This window comes from Propithecus coquereli, unplaced genomic scaffold (genome assembly GCF_000956105.1).
Source record: "Propithecus coquereli isolate 6110/MARCELLA unplaced genomic scaffold, Pcoq_1.0 Scaffold87, whole genome shotgun sequence".
Taxonomy (NCBI): domain Eukaryota; kingdom Metazoa; phylum Chordata; class Mammalia; order Primates; family Indriidae; genus Propithecus; species Propithecus coquereli.
In genome coordinates this window covers 5,532,069-5,555,914 of record NW_012154951.1, presented here as the reverse complement: position 1 = coordinate 5,555,914, position 23,846 = coordinate 5,532,069, and the positions used below count along the sequence as shown (strand labels likewise).

At 38.4% G+C, this 23,846-nt stretch overlaps 1 protein-coding gene across 2 annotated transcripts in view; it reads right to left on the bottom strand.

Moving 5' to 3' along the window:
• Nucleotides 1-3,181, bottom strand: part of TBC1D19 (TBC1 domain family, member 19) — a 128,314-nt gene extending 125,133 nt beyond the window's left edge. Inside the window, exon 1 of one of the 2 annotated variants that reach the window (XM_012664191.1) lies at nucleotides 2,983-3,181. In XM_012664191.1, coding sequence (XP_012519645.1) covers nucleotides 2,983-3,081 — 99 coding nt within the window. In that variant the 5' untranslated portion in view covers nucleotides 3,082-3,181. The remainder of the gene's footprint in view (nucleotides 1-2,982) is intronic. The other variant, XM_012664193.1, reaches the window with a different exon arrangement.
• Nucleotides 3,182-23,846: the final 20,665 nt, after the last annotated feature.

The following is a 23,846-nucleotide window of genomic DNA, read 5'->3' as shown; positions in this document are numbered from 1 at the left end:
CTACAAATCCAACAGACACTAAAAGGAAAATAAGGCATTAATATAAATAACTTTATGCCAATAAATTTAATAATGTAGATTAAGTGCAGCAAATTATTGAAACATAAAAACTACCAAACCTTACAGAAGAAGAAACAGATAACCTGAATAGCCCTGCAAATATTTTTTAAATTGAAATTTTTTATTAAAAATCTTCCCACAAAGAAAACTCTAGGCCCTAATGACTCTGCTGGGAATTCTACCAAGTGTTTAAGGAGAAAATAATACTAATTCTTTTCAAATTCTTCCAGGAAATAGTAGAGGAGGGAATGCTTCCCAACTCATTTTATAAGATCAGCATTTACTTGATATCAAAACCCAAGAGAAAATGCTACAAGAAAAGAAACTACAAACCAATGTCTTTCATGAATATGGTTGCCAAATCTTCAGCAAAATATTAGCAAACTGAATCAACAGATATAATGCTACATAACCAAGTGGAATTTTTCTCAGGAATGCAAAATTGGTGCAACATTCAAAGCCAATCAGAGTTATTCACCACATCAACATGAACAGAAAAAAAATCACATGAACGTATCTACAGAGTCAAGAAAAGTATTTAACAAAATTCCATTCAGGATGAAACTCTCAGAAAACCAGGGACAGAAGAGAGCTTCCTTAACCTGATAAAAAGCAATACAATATTGCACTGGAGGCATTATCCAGTAAAACAAGTCAGCAAAAGGACATAAAAAGCATACAGATTGAAAACGAAGAAGTAAAATTGTCTTTATTTGCCTATGATACATGTACCTCACAATCCTAAGTAATCTACAAAAAGGTCCTATAATAAGTAAGTTTAGCAAAGTCTCAGGATACACAGTAAATATACGAATATCCATTGTATTTGTGTATACCAACAATAAACAATTGGAAATTGAAATGAGAAAAAAAATCACTATTTATAACAGTATCAAAAAATATTAAATACTTAGAGGAAAACCTTAACAAAAAGTATGCAAGATTTGCATACTGAAACTATAAAACACTGGCAAGAGAAAATTAAAAAGGTATAAATAAATGAAGAGAGAAACTATGTTCATGGGCCAGAAAACTCAATATTGTTAAAATGTCAGTTTCCCCCAAATTGATCTATAGATTCGACATAATCCCAATCCAAATCCCAGCAAGTTTTGTAGTAATTCACAAATTAACCTAGAATAGCCAAAACAATTTTGAAAAAGAGGAACAGAGTTAGAAGACTAACTACTTGTTCTCAAGGCTTATTATAAAGTTACAAAAGGCAAGACAGGGTAGTATTGCATGACAGACAAATCATCAATGGAACAAAATAGAAAGCCAGCAATAGTTGTCTGGATGTGTGTGTGTATGTGCAATTGACTTTCAACAAAGGTGCCAAGAAAATTAGTGGAGAAAGGATAGGTTTTTTGACAAATCAGTACTGGAAATACTAGACATCTATAACCAAAAATAAATTAATCAAGATAAAAAAAGCTCACATTGCACTATATACAAAAATTAGCTCGAAATGGATCACAGACCTAAATGTAGAAGCTAAAACTATAAAACTTCTAGGAAAAACATAGGAGAAACCTTGTTTTGAGACTTAGAGTGAGGCAAAGATTTTTAAGTAGGACACGAAAAGCACAAATCATAATAAAAACTTATATCACCAAAATTAAACATTTTTGCTCTTTGAAAGATCCAGTTAAGAAAATGAAAAGATAAGCCACAGACTGGGAGAAAATATTTGCAAGATTCATATCTGATAAAGACTTGTATCATATATAAAGAATCCTTACAACTCAATAATAAAAATACAAACGACACATTTTTTAAATGGGCAAAAGATTTGAACAGACTACTTCACCAAAGAAGATGAGAAAATGCACATGAGAAAATGTTTAATATCATTAGTCATTAGGGAAATGCAATTAAAGCTACAATGAGATAACACTATGCTCCTACTATAGGGGTGTAATTAATTAATAAAAATAAATTAAAAACTGGCAACATCAAGTGCTGTCAAGGATGCAGAACAACTGGAAGTCTCATAATTGTTGGTGAGAATGTAAAATGGTACAGCCACTTTGGAAAAGTTAGGCAGTTTCTTATAGAATTAAACATTATACTTACCACATAACTCAGCAATTCCAATCCAAGAAAATAAGAACACAAATATCCAAGCAAAAAACCTATACCAGAATGTATATATCAGCTTTACTCATAATCTCTAAAACCAGAAGACAACCCAAGTGTCCTTCACACAATTAAGGATAAACAAACCATAATACATTCAAACAATGAAATATTACTCAGCAATAAAAAAGAACAGAACTACTGAAATGCCAACAACATGGATGAATCCCAAAAGCATTATGTTAAATGACAGAAAGGAGGCACAGAAATTTACGTACTTATGATTCCATTTATATGACATTCACAAAAAAGGCAAAGTTCTCTTGATCAATCTGTGCATCCTCAGTGCCTAGCACGTTATAAAATACCCAATAAATGCTGGGTAGGTGGATAGAGAAGTAATCATTGCAGGGAGGGTAAAGTGCAAGAAAATGAAACATGGACGGGAAAGCAGAAAGATACCTGGGGACCAAGTCCTCTCACCCACAAGATGGAAAAATTGAGGGAAAGTGTGGTCCAAGCTACCTTCAGTAAGTCCAGCTGCTTAAAAAATCAGATTCTTGTATCTATGACCACAAGAACAGATAAATGAATGAGTAAACTCAGCGTCTCTCTGGCCTGAAGAAAGGTGTGATGCGCCCCACCCTTCTTTAAAAATCTATATCCTACGCCTGGGGCTGAGCAAGCATTGCTTGCACCAGAGGACTCTAGTATTTTTGAGAACCAGAGTGGAGCCGGAGACATCAGAGGCGAGCTCTGCCTTGGGTTAGGAGGGTGTAGAAGCGGATGAGACCTCACCGCGGCACCGCCCGTCTCCATCCCTTCCCACCCGGCCTCACTTACCCAGGCCTGCCGTTCCAGCTGAGCGTACAAATTGGAGCCCTTGAGCTTTTGGACTATCTGGGCAATAATGAGAGAGATATCCGACTCCTCCTGCAACATTTCCCCTGCCCTAGCCCGCCGAGCCGCGGAGACAGGCCGCCGGCGCGGAAAGAACGGGCTGCCAGGTCCCACTAAGGGCCAGTGACACTTCTCCGGGACCTTATTATGCGGGGACTCCTCCAGCGGGCGTTACCAGGCAACGGCCGGGCCGTGTGTCCGTTCCTCTCTGGTCCCCTCCGCGCTTGAAGGCCCCAGCACCTGTGTTCCGCCGGCGGAAAAAGACCCGGGGGGGAGGTAGCTTTTCATTCCATTGTTCCTGCCTTGTCTATGACTAAAAGGCGAGAATTGAAGCTCTTTCTTCCAGAGCCACAGACCCTCAGATGCACAAAGAAAACCCAGAGAGCTGTGTGTTTTACTACGTAAAGGATCATTCTTCCTCCATCTCTCAATCTCTGCAGAAACAGAGCTGCGCACAAGTTGATATGATACGGCAAATTATGCCCAAGAATTGTCAGGCTCTAACACTAGCTGTGTGGACATGGACGAGGTGCTTAAATTTCAGAACTTAGTTTCCACCTCTGTAAAATAATACCAAGTTCACAGGATGTTGTGATGTTTTACCTCAGCTAAGGTAAAAATGGTGAAAGTGCCTAGCACTGTTCATAGTAGTCCATTTTATTTCATTTTCTTCCGTTTTTATTCCCTGGAGTCTTATGCCAGAAATAAATAGGCAATCTCTTCTCATCTAACAACTACAAATTAACCACGAAGTATCACTGATAGCTATTCTGCAATGATTAGCAATTCAAGGATGAATAAGACATTGTCCCAGTCTTCAAGGAATTTACTGTCTAGATTCCTCCTCTTCCATGTATGCATTCATTCCATCAGTTATTCATAATTAACTCAGCTTTCAACGTATTGAGCATTTGCATACAAGGAACTGTGTAGACACAAAGGTTTAAATAAAACATGGTTCTTGCCTTCAAAGAAATATACAAAAGATTTTTAGGAGAATTAGAGGTAACTGATTTAAATAATTGAGTGACATTCCCAAAGTCCACTGGCAACCAGAAAAGGGTCTGATGAATAATACACATGTTAGAATAACCTCACCAAAATAATCAAGAATTAATTTCAAATGTGTGTATGCATGTATTTTAAGCAAAGCAAAAGTACGATTCCAGGAAAACAGGCCAAAATTGCTGCAAAAGCTACTCTAGATTAACTACATTAAACTTTAATGTGCTTAGGAACCACAAGAGACCTTGTAAATCAAATGAAGTTTCTGATTCAATAGGTCTCTGGTGGAACTTGGTAAAGTTCATTTCTCACAAGTCCCATGAGATGGTGATGCCAGTGATCCAAAGACTAGGTTCTGAATAGCCAAGGACTAATGCAGGTAAACAATAAGAATTCAAAGGGACTGGACCCCTGACATCTATGCACAACACTCTTAACATTCGTAACACCGCCATCCAGAATACCGTGATGATAAGTACAAGTTTTAAATAACCCATTCAGTCATGTGTGTTTATTAAAACAACTTTACAAAGAGGCAGTCAGGAAAGAAACAAAGCACTTAAAGGCATTTAATGGCAGACTTTATAAAACATGTAGTTTCTCTACAAAACATTCTTACAACTCAGAATTTCTCAAACCTGCAGATTAGTGAATCTCTCCAACTCTCTGTATTCCCTCCATCCCAACATTCCACCCATCCATGAATCTCTACCACGAACCTCACTTTGAACATAAAAAGAAAAATTATGGTGACTTCCTTTTTTAATTTATTTTTTATATGTCAACCCCTTGGTCAATTTGCAAATGGTGAGTTCCTTTGAGAGTGAAAGGGGTGGAGTGATTAGTAACTAAAGAAATAAAGATACTTAAGTTGACAAGGGTTATAGAACGTAGAGGAGAAATATTAATAGATGAAGCTGTGGAAAAAGAAAAAGCATTGTGCCTGGAGTCAGAAAACATTCTAGCTTCCTTCCTAGTATGTACCCTAGGAATCGCATGAGTCTCTTTCCCCGTCAGAGTTTCAGCTTTCTCATCTGTAACAAGAGAGTAAAATACCCACCTGGTGGGATATTATGAGGAACAAATGTACCAAGTATTAAAATAGTAATAAACATTAATAAATTAAATATTGAAGCATAGATGATTAAGTAAAAATAATGACCAGTTCTATTGATAAGGGCATGGAAAGTAACTAAATAAACATAGCAACATATACGAAAGTGTCTAGCACAATCCCTCACACAAGTAAAGACTTCAAATAATTTTTTTAAAGGAGAGAACAATTGTGGTCTTAAAGCACCAATTAAGAAGTTTAGATTTGATTCTAAAAGCATGTCCAAGCAAAAAAAAAAAAATTAATGCTACTATTTTAAAATTGGTTTTTACATACATAGAAGTAGGTGTTTCAGAGTACAATTCAATGCCAGAATGCCCTGTGCTCTCTTTTTCCAATTCAATTTAACAAAACTTTGCAGAACACCTGCTCTAGGCTAGAAATGGCAAGGAATGCAAAAATGAGTAAGTGGTCCCTTCTTTCAAGAAATTCTCAGTCTCAAGGGAGTAATGAGGCCAGTATACAAAGAGCTGTGATGGTAGACAGACTTCTTCAGTCTCCCACCTGTGTGTCTGGAAATTTTATTACTTTAAAGTCATTGTCCCATAAGAAATTGAAGGTGCAGGTTCCCATCTCCATCCCACAAGGGTGAAACTTTGCCTTAGAAATCATGTGCTAGCACAGGACCTGAGGCCCCTCTTCTTCATGTCTTCCCATTACTCCTGCGAGTCCTCAGGAAGTGACACGTGTGCTCAGGAGAAAGTCTGCTCCTGATCTGCTCTGCCTGTCTCGGTGATGCCTGCTGCCCTCAAGCCACTGTCCAGGCTACCAAAGCAGCAATTACCAAAGGTGTTTAAACCCCAGGGTTCACAAAGCCCCCCAGGAAAAAAGCCCCTCTGAATCTGCCTCCCACCTCTCTTTACAGTGGGGGTCATACCTTGTTTCTGAGTCCAGGCATTGTATAAAACTGTACTATCCTCCATATTTCCATCCTTCATGCTTCTGGCTCCAGGCAATCGCATGTGAATGGGAGGACGGGCTCCATGAGTAATCTTGGGGACTGTGTTGACTGTTTGCAAAATATAAAACTTATAGGAGAAAACCCAACTAGCAGTGGTTTAAATCAGAAGATATTTATTTTTACCAACAAGTCTGGAGGAGAATCCCAATGTTGGTTCAGTGTCCCAACAATGTTCTCGAGAATCTAAGTTCTTTCCTTCTTTTCTATTCTACCATCCTGAACACATTGGCTTTCCCCCTCCAGCTTCCTGCTTCAGTCTCAAGATTACTGCTGCAGTTCCAATTATCACATCCTCCTACTGCTGCCTTGAATGGCAGGAAGGAAGGGGGCAAAATTAAAGTTTTTAATGGCTGTAGTATGTCTTTCTTTTTTGAAAGAAAGGATATTTTTGCAAGAAGCTCCCCAAAAGACTTCCTTATACATCTTATTGCCTGAAGCTGTGTCACACGACCACCTCTAGTTACAAGAGAGTCTGGAGAGAGATTACCTGGTATTTATCCTCAATCCTGGGAGAGAGAAGAAAGAGGAATTGAAAGGCTTGATAGTTCTGCTATATTGTCCAAAATGACTTCCGTGTGAGAGTGATGCTACAATATGAACTCTTGTGAATGAGCATCCCTGACTGATATTTGGGCCCCAAATAAATTAAATTACTTAGGCAATATCCAGATTATTTACAATTCACACAGAGTTAGTTCTGTGCAGTTTAGGCTCAGAATCCAAATTCTAATACTTATCTATGCAGCATTTTCTAAGTTATCTTGGTGCCATTTTAAACACTGAAAACCAATAAGATTAACTTATTGCAAAATAAGATCTGTGAGTACAGAATAATATGATAAGAGCAGGACATTTGCAAATTTTATTGTAAAAAAGACAAAAATTGATGACTTGTGAAGAAAACAGCTTGTTGGTAAATTACCTTTAACTAAGGCCTCCCTGTATCTAGAGGCTACTCTACTAGAATTTGAGGTTGTTTCCTCTATTTCATTATACAGAAGAAATGAACATTGGAAATAGCCTATTCTCTAATGCAATCCATGCTGCTTGGGGCAAAAGAGGTTTATAGATATTAATAAAAAGCGATGTCCTAGTTTCTCTGAGCTCTTCCTCTAGGTTTCAGGTAACACTAGAGCAGGATCCACTGGCTCATTTTCTCCTCAATTCTCTGATCACAACTCTGCTTTCTCACCTCCTCCAAACTACATCTAACACACACACACACACACACACACACACACACACACACACTCATACATTTCTACTCCAGGGTGTTTCCTTTTTTATGGTTTTTTCTTCTTTTCTATGGTCTTTCCTTCACTGCTTACTGGGAAACTTTCATTCCTTCTACTGTCTTTTTTTTCTTCCAGTTCTCTTTTCTTTTTTTTTTTTTTTTTTTTTTCCCTTTTTTTTTTTTTTTTTTTTTTTTTTTTTTTTTTTTTTTTTTTTGAGACAGAGTCTCACTCTGTCACCTGGGCTAGAGTGTCATGGCATTATCATACCCCACTGTAACCTCAAAACTCCTGGGCTCAAGTGATCCTCCTGCTTCAGCCTCCCCAGCTGAGACTACAGGTATGCACCACCATGCCCAGCTAATTTTTTCTATTTTTAGTAAAGATAGGGTCTCGTTCTTGCTCAGGCTGGTCTCGAACTCCTGAGCTCAAGCAGTCCTCTGCCTTGGCCTCCCAGAATGCTAAGATTACAGGCATGAGCCACCATGCACGGCCCCTCCAGTTTTCTTGAAGGTATAGCAGCATGAATGAGACAAGCATATATATAAGAATAGGACAGGCCGGGCATGGTGGCTCACACCTGTAATCCTAGCACTCTGGGAGGCCGAGGCGGGTGGATCGCTGAAGGTCGGGAGTTCAAGATCAGCCTGAGCAAGAGCGAGACCCCCATCTCTACTAAAAATAGAAAGAAATTATCTGGACAACTAAAAATATATATATAGAAAAAATTAGCCAGGCATGGTGGCTCATGCCTGTAGTCCCAGCTACTCGGGAGGCTGAGGCAGTAGGATCGCTTGAGCCCAGGAATTTGAGGTTGCTGTAAGCTAGGCTGAAGCCACAGCACTCTAGCCAGGGCAAGAGCATGAGACTGTGTCTCAAAAAAAAAAAAAAAAAGAATAGGACAGCTATAAGGTTGGTACTGGAAATCAAATTGAAGATTGCAGATGGTCCTGGCTGTATCCATTATGGAAGTTAGCAAGTTGTCCACGTGGAAGCAAATGGGAAATTAGTATCAGTTTACAGGCCTAGAAATGTCAGAGATCCAGTAATCTAGGAGCAGAGTCAATGTGCGGGCAGAGCATGGAACTCTAGTGCATAACTGGTGGGCCTACTGCAGATGCCCTCGCCAGGAAAGGGCCCTGCGGCAGGGTTCAAGAGTCTGTTACTAGGACTTGAGCCTGAAACAAGCTCTGTGTAGTGGAAGGCGCAAAGCCATGGGCCCTGGAACAAAGTGGATGTCTTAGCAAGGGGAAGCATTTCAAATGGGAAACTGAATTAAATGTCCGATACAAAGGAGAAGAGAAGGGAAAAGGCGAAGACTGCACTAAAAAATCATCATTCTTAGCTCAAAATTTCCCTAAGTTCTCATGCTTTATCTCAAACATTCATGAGACCTATGTATTCCAAAATATGTGTTTATTGTGATATAAAAATGTTTTAAATAATGCAACATCCAGAAAATTAATGCACCATTCTTATCCTTGGTTTTCAGTACACTCTGTTCATGCAGCTGTATGCTCCATGGCATACAGTCTCCCAGAAGTCCCAGGGACATTCAATGCAGTGGCCCAAAGCTGTACCCTGCTTATTAAAATGCCTTGTTGTGTTTTCTTTCTTTCTCTGTCTCACTTCCCCATTCCTCTACCAATGTTTCCTCCTATATTTTCATACTCAAATTCTTACTGCAGTGTCTGCTTTCTGGAGGAATCCAACCTATGTCGAGTAGCTAATATGGTGCCTGGAAGGTAGCAGGTACTTAAGAAGTGCTGGGTGAGGGAAAGAATAACCATTTCCAGTTTTCTGCAGGAGGCATTGCTTGAATGGGTTTTTGAAGCTTTAAGCATGACTCTATAGCCCAGCAGAGTCCTCCAAACCTTACACCGGCAAAGAGGAATTCCAAGAGATGTGTGAGAGTCAAGGTTCTCAAGAGGAACAGAACTGGTAGGAGAGGGAGATCGTGGGAGGGTGGAGAAGGAGAGGAGGGTAGGAAGTGAGGGGGCTCAGAGAAAGAATAAAAATATAGAGGAGAGAGAGGAGAGATTTTAAGGATTTGGCTCATGTGATTGTGGGGTCTGGCATATCTGAAATCTACAGAGCTGACAAGCAAGCTGGATGTTCAGGCAAGGGTTGATGCTGCAGTCTTGAATCTGAAATCCATAGGAGAGACCAACAGGCTAGAAACTTGGGTGGAATTTCCACGTTGCAGCCTTGACACAGAATCCCCTCTTCTCTAGGAACCCTTGGTTTGTGCTGTTTAGGCACTCAACTAATTGGATGAGGCCCACTCACATTCTGAAGGGTAATCTGTCTTACTTAAAGGTGACTGATTATAAAAGTTTATCACCTCTACAAAATAACCTTCATAACGATACCTAGATTAGTGTGTGGCCAAATAACTGGGTGCCATAGCCTAGCCAGGTTGATGCGTAATATTCACCATCACAGCATGTCCAATAGGCTCCTGACATAGCCCTTTAATTGGCCCTGTCCTGGTCACACCTTCTTCACATAGTCTTATTCTACTTCATCTCCCTGACATCCTGACTCTCTCTACAATACTTACATTTTGATTTTCGGTCTTATGGGGCTCTGTGGCTCTGTGGCTCTCTACCATGCTACTTTGTTCTTCTGTCCATGGTTTCTCTGTTGAATTGGACTCCACTCTTGGGGACTGACATCTTGAGCTGGGTCCACAGCCCCTTCCAGGATGCACCTTGCAGGCGTTTCAGTCCAGTGGTCCATTGTACTGGCCTCAAATAAGCTGTGAGATTCTCTCCAGATGCCCAAAACAAAAATATGTTTGATTCGTGGAACTAAGCATAAAATATATGTCAAATAGCACTTTTGTTAAGAAAAGGAAATGGGGCAAAATCAAACTGAAGCCCCTGGGAGGAAGGGGAGGAGTAGCTGTGATTCCCCACTAGTATTTTTGCCAGATCATTTGTTGATTATTGATGTTACTCAATGTCAAAGCATACTGGAAACACTTTAAAAGAGCATCATTGACACATTACATCAGATAAATAAACATTTCCATCTCAACTGACTCATTTGCTGGAAAAAATTCCCTTAACAATACAAATAAAGAGAGGACAGGAAATGTGGATGGTTAAAAAGTACATTTTATAGTTTTCAGGATATGAGTAAAGGTGTAAAATTTTTTATAAATTTTAAGGGTTATTTTTATATTCTTGAAACAATGAATTTTTGTCCAAATTGGGACAAACTTTGGAAGTCAAATATTTCATTTCCTTTTGACAAGAGTAAAATTTGTTCTTTCCAAGAGTAAAATTAAGAGAATTGCTCCAAGTCACACAACAAGAAGGAGGCAGAGTTCCAAGTTCACTCCCAAGTTTTCTGACAGTTTGTCCCATGATTTTCCACTATTCTAGATTATTTTGGTGTATGCGGCTTGTTGCTATTATTGTCTTTTTTTCTTCTCTTTTCTTTTTTAGCTCCAGAGCTGCAGAGATTCAAAATGAGAGGAAAGAAACTAATATTATGTCATTTAACCCTTGTAACATCTCACAAAGTAGGGGTGATTTTCTAATTTTTACGGACTAGGAAACTAACACTTGAAAGTTAGATAACATGTCAAAAGTCACAATTAAGTTCAGAATAACAAAGCTGGGATTTGAACCCAATTTTTTTACATTTCTACGCTGGGAAAATGAGGGTAATTTTGGCCTCCAGAATGTTCAGATCCCACTTTTCTTCAACAAGCCGAACTAGTGATAAAAATGGCAACTCCAAAACTTTTCAGAAATCCTTCCTTCTCACAATCATAATATTTAAATTTGAGAACTTCTATAGACTAAAAAAGCTTACAAGATATAAAATGGGAGAAAATATTTTATATTCATTGTGCATTTCTGCACATCTTTGTAAGAACTTCCTTTGGAAATCTAATACCTTCCTCTGCATTATTAATTTCCAGATATTAGAAGAATAATAATATTTTATTAAGTCTTAGAGATGCAATCTTAAAAATGTGAGAGACATGATTAGTAAGAAAAAAAGAATGTGGAACTTTGCAGCTCAATAGTACTATTTTGATCTATTATTTTTGAAAATATACAATGTTTTCTCTAATAAATGGATAGACCTAACGGTCATTTTTGCTATTTCTCACTTTAAAGATAATAATAAGATTCAGGGAATTATTAGTTTTGTATCAGAGAACAATTATTTCTTCAAGCTATTTCTTGATTCAAATAGGTCTTATCAGACTTTGAAATATGTTGGCATTTACCCAAGAGACTATTGTTTCCTGGAAAGATAGTTGTGAGTCCAATTTTTTCTTTAGTAACTGAATGCCCTGGTCAGAGAGACTGGAATATTGTTAAGTTTAAAAAAATTATTTGGAGGAATCTGATTTAAATTTCAATGGGATTCATTTTTAGGCTCTACAAAGAGGGGAGATCATCTGAGCTCTGGTCATGTGCTTGGAGCTTATGCTCAGGTAGACACAGGTCAGATACTCCTACGGTTTGGATGTTCATCCCCTCCAATCCTCACGCTGAAATTTGATCCCCAATGTTGGAGGTGGGGCCTATTGGGAGGTGCCTGGGCCATGGGGCAGATCCCTCATGACTAGATTAACACCCTCCCTCAGTGGTGAGTTCTCAGCTCTATTAGTTTCCATGAAAGCTGGTTGTTAAAAAGTAGCCTGCCACCTCCCCTGCCCTTTCTTGCTTCCTGTCTCGTCATGTGATCTCTGCACTCCCAGGCTGCCCTTTGCCTTCTGCCATAAGTGCAAGCAGCCTGTGGTCCTCACGAGATGCAGATCTTGAACTTTATAGCCATGCATCAGTTAGGAGTCAGTTGCAAAAAGCAGAAACTACCCCAGTTTTCATATACAGAAAGAGATTTGATATGGGCCATTAAACACAAAATAGTTAGAAAGCCTTAGAAGCAAGTTCTAGACCAAGTCTCCAAAAATGACTCTCAAAATCACTCTGTCAAGCTGGCCCACCAAGGCAGCTGCTATCTCCACCACAGTCAGGGGGCAGAGGAATCAGAAGACCACCATCAGGAACCGCTGAGTTTGAGGCTATACTGCCTTAGCTGCAATCTAGTGCTCAAGAGGCAACCTCAGCCACCACAGCTGTCTCTCAATACCCTCAGAGCTAGGGACTGGATTCTACAATGCTGCTGCAGAAAGACCCAGAACCCCCATGATTGTGTTTGTTCCAGCAACATCTGCAGCAGCTGAAGATGTGAGGCCCCTCCCTCACTTCCACCTTCCAAATCTCAAATGAGGTCATCTAGTTGGGGAATTTAACTTACATTTGGAGATTGGAAGAGAATGTTCTTTTTATTTTGTTTATAATTTACCCATAATAATTGCACATGTTTATGGGGTACGGTGTGATGTTTCAGTACGCGTGTACATACTCTAATGACACAGTCCGGGGAGTTAGCAAGTCCGTCACCTCAAACCTTTATCATTTCTTTGTGGTGACAAATTTTAAAATTTTCCTTTCTAGCTACTTCAAAATATACAGTGCTTTTTTTTTTGAGACAGAGTCTCACTCTGTCACCCAGTTTAGAGTGCAGTGGTGTCATCATAGCTCACTGTGACCTCAAACTCCTGGGCTCAAGCGATCCTCCTGCCTCATTCTCCCAAGTAGCTGGGACTATATGTATACACTAATTTTTTTTCTATTTTTAATAGAGATAGGGTCTTGCTCTTGCTCAGGCTGGTCTTGAACTCCTGAACTCAAGCGATCCTCCCATTTCAGCCTCCCAGGGTGCTATGATTGCAGGTGTGAGCCACCACACCCAGCCTACAATGCATTATTATTAGCTATAGTCACTCTACTATGTAACAGAACACCAGGACTCTTTCTTCCTAACTAACTGTAACTTTGTACCTGTTGACTAACTGCTATCTCCTCCTGCTCCCTCCCCTCCCCACCCTCTGGTAACGACCATTCTACTATTATCTCCATCTATAAAATCAACTTTTCCAGATTCCACGTATGAGTGATATCATGCTGTATTTGTTTTTCTGTGCCTGGCTTATTTCACTTAACACTTTGTCCTCCAGGTTCATCCATGTTGCTGTAGATGACAGGATTTCATTCTTTTTTATAGCTGAATAATATGCCACTGTGTATGTACACAACATTTTCTTTATCTGGTTCATCTACCGATGGACACTTCTATCTCTTGGCTGTTGTGAATCGTGCTGCAATAAACACGGAAATGCAGAGAATGCAGAAATCTTAAAGAGAATGCTTCAAGTTCCCTGGCAGTACAGGAAGACACACTAGAAGGAGGTTGGGAGGGATTCTGAGTGTCAATCTACCATATTCACTGTAGATAAATGTGTTAGTCTGCTAAGGCTGCCCTAGCAAACTACCAAGGACTGGGTGGCTTAAGCAACAGAAATTTAATTCTCACAGTTCTGAAGTCTGGAAGTCTAAGATCAAGATGTTGCCAGGTTTGTTTTATCCTAGGTCCTCTCTGCTTGGCTTGCAGACAGCTGCCTTCTTGCTGTGTCCTCATACGGCCTTTCTTCTGTGGGCATGCAAACTCTAGGTGTCTCTTCCTCTTCTTATAAGGACACTATTCCTATTGGATTAGGGCCCCACTCCTTGACCTCATTTCATCTTAATTACTTCTTTAGAGGTCCTATCTCCCAATAGGAATGTCACATTGGATGTTAGGGCTTCAACATATGAATTTGGGGAGGACACAATTCTGTCCTTACAATGAGTAAGACAGACCTCTGCCCTGGAAAAATTTACTGTAGGAGAAAAGGTCAAAACACACGTATACAGTTGCAAGTGCTAAGTGCCACAACAGAAGTATGTAGAGATTATGGTGAAAATACAGTGCGAGATGTAGGTAAGCCTTTAATGATAAGTTATATGTGTATGTATAGAGCTTATAAGTAGAATTCCTTATCCTTACTAATTCTTCTTTTCCATTGCAGATGTAGGGTTCTAGTACAAACTTAAGTGTCCAATAGTGAGGAAGAGGGATGGTACAAAATGTACCTATAGGTGGTTGCTGAAGTTCTGCACAAACCTCCACTCCTTTGACTTTAGGAGTAACCTAGTGTGGAAGGAAGGCATGACAGCTTGGCTCATTAGCACCCTGTTTATTAATTTAAAAAGACATAAAGGTAACAGTTTTGAACACTCACTAAAAAGTAGGGACAGTGCTAAGACCCTTAAGTGTATATCTTCTTTAATCCTCGTCTCAGAATTATCTACACTTTACAGATGCTATTGTCTGTTTGTGTCCCCTTAAAATTCGTATGTTGAAACCTAACCCCCAAGGTATTAAGAGGTGGGGCTTTGGGGAGGTGATTAAAACCTTTATAAAAGAGGCCTCAGAGAGACCTCTGTCCCTTACATCAAGTGAGGACATAGCTGGAAAATGCCATTTATGAACCAGAAAGTGGGCTCTCACCCACAAATCTTCTGGTACCTTGATCTTGTACTTCCCAGTCTCCAGACCTGTGAGCAATAAATTTCTGTTGTTTATAAATTACCCAGTCTGAGATATTTTGTTAGAGCTGCTTAAATGAACTAAGACAACGCCGAGGAAACTAAGCTTAGAGGGGTTAAATGACTTATCTTGGGTCACACAGTACAAAATGGGAAAACTCAGATTTGCATCTGGGCTATTTCCAATTGACTGGGCTCTTATTTATGGCCAGAAAATCAGATCCTCTGTCTGACTTGCCTAGGATTTTAACTCCTAAGGATTACCATAGGAAGTATCCCAGTCCTGCAGTTAAAACCTTTGAACCAATATCTGACTTTTTTATGGCTCAAATTTCTTTCTACTTTTTAATCTTTTTGCTTTCTTTTGAACATTTACCAGTGAAATCATTTAAAACTAATTTTTGTTCTTTACATCCTTTTAGTCACTAACTCTGCTTGTTTTATTCAGCCTTTTTTTTTTTTTTTGGTTATTCCTAATTTTTCCCAATTTCTCTATTTGTCATATTCTTCTAGGACTTTCTCTCCACGTATCTCTTGGATGGCAACTTGGAACTTAGTTTTCATTCCAGAGGAAAGAAAGAGATCTAATTAAGTCCATGGGCCTTAGATATCCAGACATTTATTTAACACATTCATTGGGTGTCTTTCATGCTCCATGCTCTGTCCTTAGACACGGATTCAGCAGCAAAATGAACAGTCAAGGAACCTGATCTTACTGTCCTTATATCCCGTGGAGGAAATAAACTATAAACACATAAGTGAACTTAATAAAAAAAAAAGTTGACTAGATAATCATAGTTGTTCTCAAGAAAACAACATGATAAGGGGATAAATGTGTCTGATATGTGGATTTGGTGGGCAGGGATGGTGTCTCTGAGGTGGTGACATTCAACAAGCCTGGCCTAGGCTACCTAACATTAAATTATATTCATCATCCAAATAATGAATACATATTGAAAGTACTTACCACTTTCGTGAACAAATGAAAAACAAAGGAAACAAAGCCCAAACTGCTAGTGGTGACAGGTTTGGTAGTTACGAGCAGTAAAGCTTCTGAAGACTGACGAACAGATGTGAATAAAAACAGACCTTTCTCATTTGGTCCAATCTCCTGCTTTAGTGAGCTTTTTTCTCCTATTTTCTGGAACCAGGGATTTCTTTACAAATCTCCCAGTGAGATGAGTGTGAATCCTTGAAACTACAAGTTATGTGTGAATATTCCCTCCTGTTAGTAATCAGTAGAACTCAAAGCTTACAGTTCCAGAGACACTGCCATTATATTGAAATTTTAAAAATGAGTATCTTAATGAACATTTACATTTAAAATACACCTTATTATGCTGACAGTGTGCTGGCTTCTGATTACGAGTTGCAGCTGGATTGGTTTGGTCCTTCTTGTACATAATATTTTCCTTTCAACTAATTTTTGATTATGTGAGTTGTGCTATTTCATATCCAACTAAACTATGTTCATTCATTAAGCTAGCAATCATCAAAATTTGTGGCTTAAATTTTCAATTATAGTCCTGGCAGGAACAAATTGTTCCTTGGTGATAATAGATTTGAATTTGACTAGGTCTGTGACTGTAAATCTGGGTGATAAAAACTGCAAATATCATCTGATATTTGCAAACAGCTATATATTTGTCATTATGTAGCCGAAATACCCAGATAATTGACTATTTTGTTTTGTTTTGTTTTGTTTGAATTTTCCTTCGGATGACTCAGGGTAGATACAGCCAAGGAAATCTTTGAATCTTAAATGCTGAAGTTTCATGGTAGATTAAAAACTTCTACAACCAGCATGAATCATCGATTTTTCTCAGAAAGAAGAGTTACTCCAAGGACTAGGATCTCCATTTCTCATTCAGTTTTCTTAGGAATTCTTTGATCTTAATTTTGAATGTAACCTTTGCTCTTATAATGAGCTGTTGATTTTTAAACACAAAATGGAAATACTGAGGAAAACAAAAAACAGACAATGAAGATTGTAATGGCTTTATCATTCAGCTAAGCATTTTCCTTCCTTGTAAAGCCAAGCAAAACAAAAGGGAGCTGAATGGAAAAATCAAACATTTGGAGACTAACACATCATCTGAGATCATTTCTAGTGATCTCATGAAGCTTGGGAAAAGAACTGGTAAGTCTCCTCTCCTCTTCCAGAATTGGTTTATTCCAAAGGAATCATGCTAGTCAACATTCCCTAGGTTTGAAGTATATGTGATAAGTGTCTTTCTGGAGCTACCAAAGGCTTCTGAGCTTATAAAACATGCCTTATGGTGTGGGGGATGGAGACCTAGAATGCGTTTAGAAGATCAGGCTCTCACGCTAGTTTTGCTACAAATTAGGTGTATAGCTCTTTGGGTCTGTGTTTCATCTGAAAATATGATGTGGCTAGACAAGATGATCTCTCAAGATCTTCCATCAAAAATCTATGATGGTATAAAGCTAACAAGTGGTCCAGCAGCTCAACAATCCTGTATTGTAAGGAAGGAGATATTTGGCAATGTGATGAAAGACCAGTATTAAAAAGAATCTGTTGGCCGGGCGTGGTGGCTCACGCCTGTAATCCTAGCACTTTGGGAGGCCGAGGCGGGCGGATTGTTTGAGCTCAGGAGTTCGAGACCAGCCTGAGCGAGAGCGAGACCCCATCTCTACTAAAAATAGAAAGAAATTAATTGGACAACTAAAAATATATAGAAAAAATTAGCCAGGCATGGTGGCGCATGCCTGTAGTTCCAGCTACTCGGGAGGCTGAGGCAGTAGGATCGCTTAAGCCCAGGAGTTTGAGGTTGCTGTGAGCTAGGCTGACGCCATGGCACTCTATCCCTGGCAACAGAGTGAGACTCTGTCTCAAAAAAAAAAAGAATCTGTTGACTTTTCTACTATTCTGCTATATATTAAGTGTCATAAATATGATAAAGAATTATAATGTAAAAGATTAATGCAAGTAATAACAATTAATCTAGGGCTATAAGGTAATGATTATACTAGATGAAAATAGCAACCTGATAGGCACTGGAATATGGTCAGATGTATTAAAGGGGGTGCAAAAGTAATTGCCATTTCAGATCATGAATTTTAAATCATTGTAACTAGGCTCAAACACATCTTTATTAATCAAAATACGAACTGTTACAATCAACACATTTTTGCCAATGAGAAATAAGTTTGTTTATTCCTGTAGCATAAAAATCCATACTTCAGGATTCAACAAACTCTTGGAAAGCATTTTCTGCATCCTGCTGGTGGTTGAAGCGTTTTCCCTGCAAAAAGTTGTCTAGATGCTTGAAGAAGTAGTAGCCAGTTGGCGACAGGTCAGGTAAAGATGGTGGATGAGGCAAAACTCTGTAGCCCAATCCGTTCAACTTTTGAAGGATTGGTTGTGTGATGTGTGGTCGGGCGTTGTTGTGAAGAAGAACTGGGCCCTTTCTGTTGACCAGTGCCAGCTGCAGGCATTGCAGTTTTTGATGTATCTCATCGATTTGCTGAGCATACTTCTCAGATGTAATGGTGTTGCCAGGATTCAGAAAGCTGTAGTGGATGAGACCAGGAGCAGACCACCAGTGACCATGACATTTTTTGGTGTAAGTTTGGCTTTGGGAAGTGCTTTCAAGCTTCTTCTTGGTCCAGCCACTGAGCTGGTTGGCCCCAGCTGTCGTATAAAATCCACTTTTCATTGCATATCATAATCTGATTGAGAAATGGTTCGTTGTTGTTGCGTACAAGAAGAGAACACGACACTTCAGAACGACGACTTTTTTTGATTCTCGGTCAGCTCATGAGGCACCCACTTACCGAGCTTTTTCACCTTTCCAATTGGCTTCAATTGCCCAATGATAGAACGGTCAAGGTTGAGTTCCTCAGCAACTTTTCATGTAGTTGTAAGAGGCCCAGCTTACATGATTGCTCTCAACTGATCATTGTCAACTTCCGATGGCTGGCCACTGCACTCCTCAACTTCAAGGCTCTCGTCTCCTTTGCAAAACTTCTTGAATCACCGCTGCACTGTATGTTTGATAGAAGTTCCTGGGCCAAATGCGTTGTTGATGTTGCGAGTTGTCTTTGCTGCTTTACAACCCATTTTGAACTCAAATAAGAAAAGTGCTTGAATTTGCTTTTTGTCTAACATTATTTCCATAGTCTAAAATAAATGTAAAATAAACAGCAAGTAATAAGTCATTAAATAAATAATAAGCAAAAAAGCATAAAGTGAGAAGTGTGCATTAAAATGATGTATAACATAACCACATTTATTTAAGAATGTATTCCAATATCAAATGGCAAATTTCTACAATGCTAAAACCGCAATTATTTTTGCACCAACCTAATAGTTTTGTTAGATTTATGCAGCAACAACAACAAAAGCAGACTGCACCTGGCCTGTAGGTCTATATAACAACAATACATCACAAGAGACTCTCTTGGTCAACTACAAGTTTAGTCCTCACATTATCAACTTCCTTGATTATTAAAGCATTTTGATCTTGTGGTTCTAACTAACTAGGATGATTCAGTATTTCTTGTCCTCAATTGTCTTATCTATAAAATAAGGGGTTTAGCCACAATTACTCTGAGATTCCCCAAATCTCTAAAATTCCAAGATTCTGTATTTTTGGGTAATCTGAAAATCTAGACTCTACTTAATTAAATTAAACCAATCTAAGGCATGTATGCCATCAGCTGTGCAGAGCCAGAATAAGAAATACCTTGCCAACAAGCAAAATGGTTTCCTAAATATGAAACTATTGGCAGGGTTGGGGGCGGGGATATCAAAAAGGACACTTCCAAGTGCTGTGGCCTCCCTTCCCTCAGAAAAACTTCTCTTGCTGCCTGACTTATAGAATTGGAGATTCATCTGCTTAACTCAAGCCCTTATCTTCTGGTAAAATACAAATGCCTCTGGAAAGGTCACATGTTAAACAATATCAGTCATTCTTATCTTTGTTTGAATGATTTTTTTTTCAATTTGACCCTGTCTTGTTTCATAAAGGATTTGAAGCTGTCTACTGGAAAGGAGTTAAGTAAATGCATTTCAAAGATTGGATTTTATAAAAGCCCGTGGGAACCAGGGGAGGATGTAAGAAGGAAGATGCCACCAATGAGGAAAGCTCTATGTAAATTGCAAAGGGCTGTAAAAGTATTAGAGATCATTAGTAATAACAGGCAGAGTCTGGTTGCTTAAATAGAAACCTTGCCCATTTCCCAGTGATTTCAACAGGTCATATTATTCTTCATTCTTCTTATGGGGTTTAATGTTCCTTGCCTAATTCTTTGGACACTTTATTAAAAAGAAATCTATTCCTAATTTGCTCTTTACCTTGCTCATGTTGCTTTCTTATTTCCTGAATGGCACAAAATTCTATTAGTCACAGTACTGCCTGGAACCATATTTACACAGTCTCATGATCTTCCCTATTTCCTGGAAATGCAATGATCCTTTCTCTGTCTTTTTGTAAGTAGGTATCTATTAAGATCAGGAAGGAAAAATTGACTTTAATTTTAAATGGCTCTCTCAACATTGCCAGAGCTGATTATAGCAAAATGGATAGTTCTGGTATAATCAGCAAAGAAAAATCATAGCCCATTTTTCAAAGAGACTAGTTTTAGCCAAACATAAAAGCTTACAGAAATTTTTACATTGGGCTGTAAAGATTTCATTTTGTTTTGGTCACAAAGATAACATATTCTTAAGAGAGAAAGAAAAAAATGAAGTTTTGAACCCTGAGAATGAGACTGAAAATATCTCATCTTACTGAGAGATGTAGGCCCAAGAAATCTGCCACCAAGTCAGAGAACCAAGAAAGAAAAGCAGGTTTTTTGGGATAGGAAGCTGGCCTCTTGGGGTGGTCTTTCTGCCTCTGCTGGTAGAACCTTATCTGGAACATATAATTAAAATATTCTATTAAGACACTGCTTTACCACTACGTAACTATTGGCCTGAATTAGCAGTCTCCAAAACAGGACTGTTAGATCAGGATTAGAAGTACTGTTTATATGCATTTATCTTATGAAAATGAAAATAAGATTCAGCGTTATTTAGTACAAGAACTGCCCACACTCAGTCACTTATTCTCTGGCCATATTGCATACTTAGCATGGGAGATGCATTGGGGGAAGCATCCCATGAGAAGCTGTGGTAGCCTCAGACATTTCACTTTCAGCAGTTTGGGGCATGTGGACTTGAGCCAGGGGAAGTAGATTTACAGACTGTGTGCTTGAGTTTCAATTAAATCACCCCTCGCAAATGGAACAACACATAAAGATACCAGCAAAGAAACCATAGAGCAATTATGGTATTAATAATGTAAAGACACACACACCAAATGACAAATCTGTTATTTTGGGACTCCTAATACAAGCCCCTTGTCAGCCACAGGAAAATTTAAAATGTAAAAAAAAAAAAAAAGATATAGCTAGAAGTTAGATAAAATTTCTTGCAAATATTAATATGTCCATATGAAATATATGTTTACATCACTTATAAATGATGACCCTCACCTTAAATGTATCATGTGGTTGAGATATTAGTTATTAATAGTCCAGAGGCATCACAATTTGCAAGACCTTTAAAAAATCAACAGGCAAGGAAGATTCTGGGAAGATGGCAGTGTAGGAAGCACAAGTAATCTGTCTCCTCACCTAGACAATTACAATGACAGAATCTGTCTGATATAACTATTTTGGAACTCTTAAGTCTATTGAAGGCTTGAAACTTCCAGGTGAAGGTTACAATAGAAATTTCAGTTAATTTCAGTCAATTTCAGGTCTTAGCTCAGCAGCAGCAATCCTGCAGGGTGAAATGAAAGGACATTGGGTAGTAACTTGAACATGTATGAAGAAATAAAGATCTCAACAAAGGTAAATACATGGGCAATTATAAAAGGTAGCATTATTGTAACTTTGCAACTCCACGTTTTGTTTTTTACACAATTTAAGAGGCTAATAAAGTAAAAAAAATACTAGCTTATGTTTTGGTGCACACAATGTAAAAAGATGTAATTTTGTAACATCAATAACTAAAAAGGGTGGGAATAAACTGGTAAAGGAGCAGAGTTTTTGTATGTTATTGAAGTTAAGATGGTATAAATTCAAATCAGAGTGCTATAACCTGAAGAAATTAAGTGTAATTCCCATGGGAACCACAAAAAAATACACAAAAAATGTATACTAAATGCAATGAAAAGGGAATTAAATATTTTACTACAAAAAAATACAGCCAAACACAAAAGAAGACACTATTGCAGGAAATGAGGGACAAGAAAACAACAAGTTTGGCTGGGGAAACCTTACAAGCCAGAAGGGACTGGGTCCCTATCCTTAATCTTCTAAAACAGAATAATGCCCAACCCAGAATTCTTTATCCAGCAAAATTAAGTTTCATCTATAAGGGTGTAATAAAGTCCTTTCCAGACAAGCAATCACTGATGGATTTTGCAAAGACCAGACCAGGCCTACAGGAAGTACTCAGACCTGCATTACACACTGAACAGCATAATAGACACTCTTCAAAGTAAAATCATTTAAGAGTTAAAGCCTAGAACATGGACTTCATGATGGCTCAAGGAGCAAAACAAAACAACAGGATTTCACCCAACAATATGAATGGAAATCTACCATAAATCTCAATCCTCTCAATAAATGTGAATGGCCTGAACTGTCCTCTGAAGAGATACAGACTGGCAGAGTGAATAAAAATCCACAAGCCTAGTATATGCTGTCTACAGGAAACGCATCTAGTCCACAAAATGCCTTCAGACTAAAGGTCAAGGGATGGAAAACTATCATCCAGGCAAATGGATGTCAAAAGAAAACAGGGATAGCTATACTAGTTTCACATAACATAAGCTTTAAAATAGCAAAAGTAAAAAAGGACAAAGATGGCCACTATATAATGGTGAAAGGGAAGATCCAACAAGAAGAGTTTACAATCCTTAATATCTATGCACCCAATACATGAGCACACAGTTCCATAAAGCAAACCTTGTCTGATCTAAATAGCATGATAAACAATAACACCATAGTAACAGGAGACTTCAACATTCCACTGAATGAACTGGACAGATCTTCCAAACAGAAAATAAGCAAAGAAATAATGGACTTAAACAGAGCTCTTGAACAAAAGGGTCTGACAGATCTCTACAGAACATTCCACCCAAATAAAGCCAAATTCACATTCTTCTCATCAGCCAACGGAACTTTCTCCAAAATTGATCATATACTAGGCCACAAATCAGACCTCAACAAATTCAGAAAAATAGAAATTATACCGTGTGCTTTCTTGGACCATAGTGGTATAAAATTAGAGTTCAATTCCAACAGAAATACTCGCCACCTCACAAAGTCATGGAAACTAAGCAATATATTGTTGACTAACTACTGGGTCAAGGAGGAAATACAGAGGGAAATGAGGAACTTCTTCAAACTAAATGATAACGAAGAAACAAGCTATCAAGACCTATGGGATACAGCAAAAGCATTTCTGAGAGGAAAACTAATAGCAATAAATGTTCATATCCATAAAACAGAACATTTAGAAATCAACAACCTAATAAATAGAATCAAGGACTTGGAAAAGGAAGTGCAAACCAATTCCAATCCAAGTAGAAGAAAAGAAATAACTAAGATCAAAGCAGAACTAAATGAAATTGAGAACAAGAGAACTATAGGGAAGATCAACAAAACCAAAAGCTGGTTTTTTGAAAAGATAAACAAAATTGACACTCCTCTTGCTAGATTGACTAGAATCCAAAGGGAAAGGTCTCTAATAAACCCAATCAAAAATGAAAAAGGAGAGGTCACAGCAGACACCACGGAAATACAAAACATTATTTTTGATTTCTATAAAAACCTATATGCCCAAAAACTATATAACAAGGAGGAAATGGACAAATTCCTGGAAACATACAACCTCCCTAAGTTCACCCAGGGGGTAACAGAATATCTGAATAGACCAATCTCAAGCTCAGAAATTGGAGCACCAATCAAAAACCTCCCAAAACGTAAAAGTCCTGGACCAGATGGCTACACTT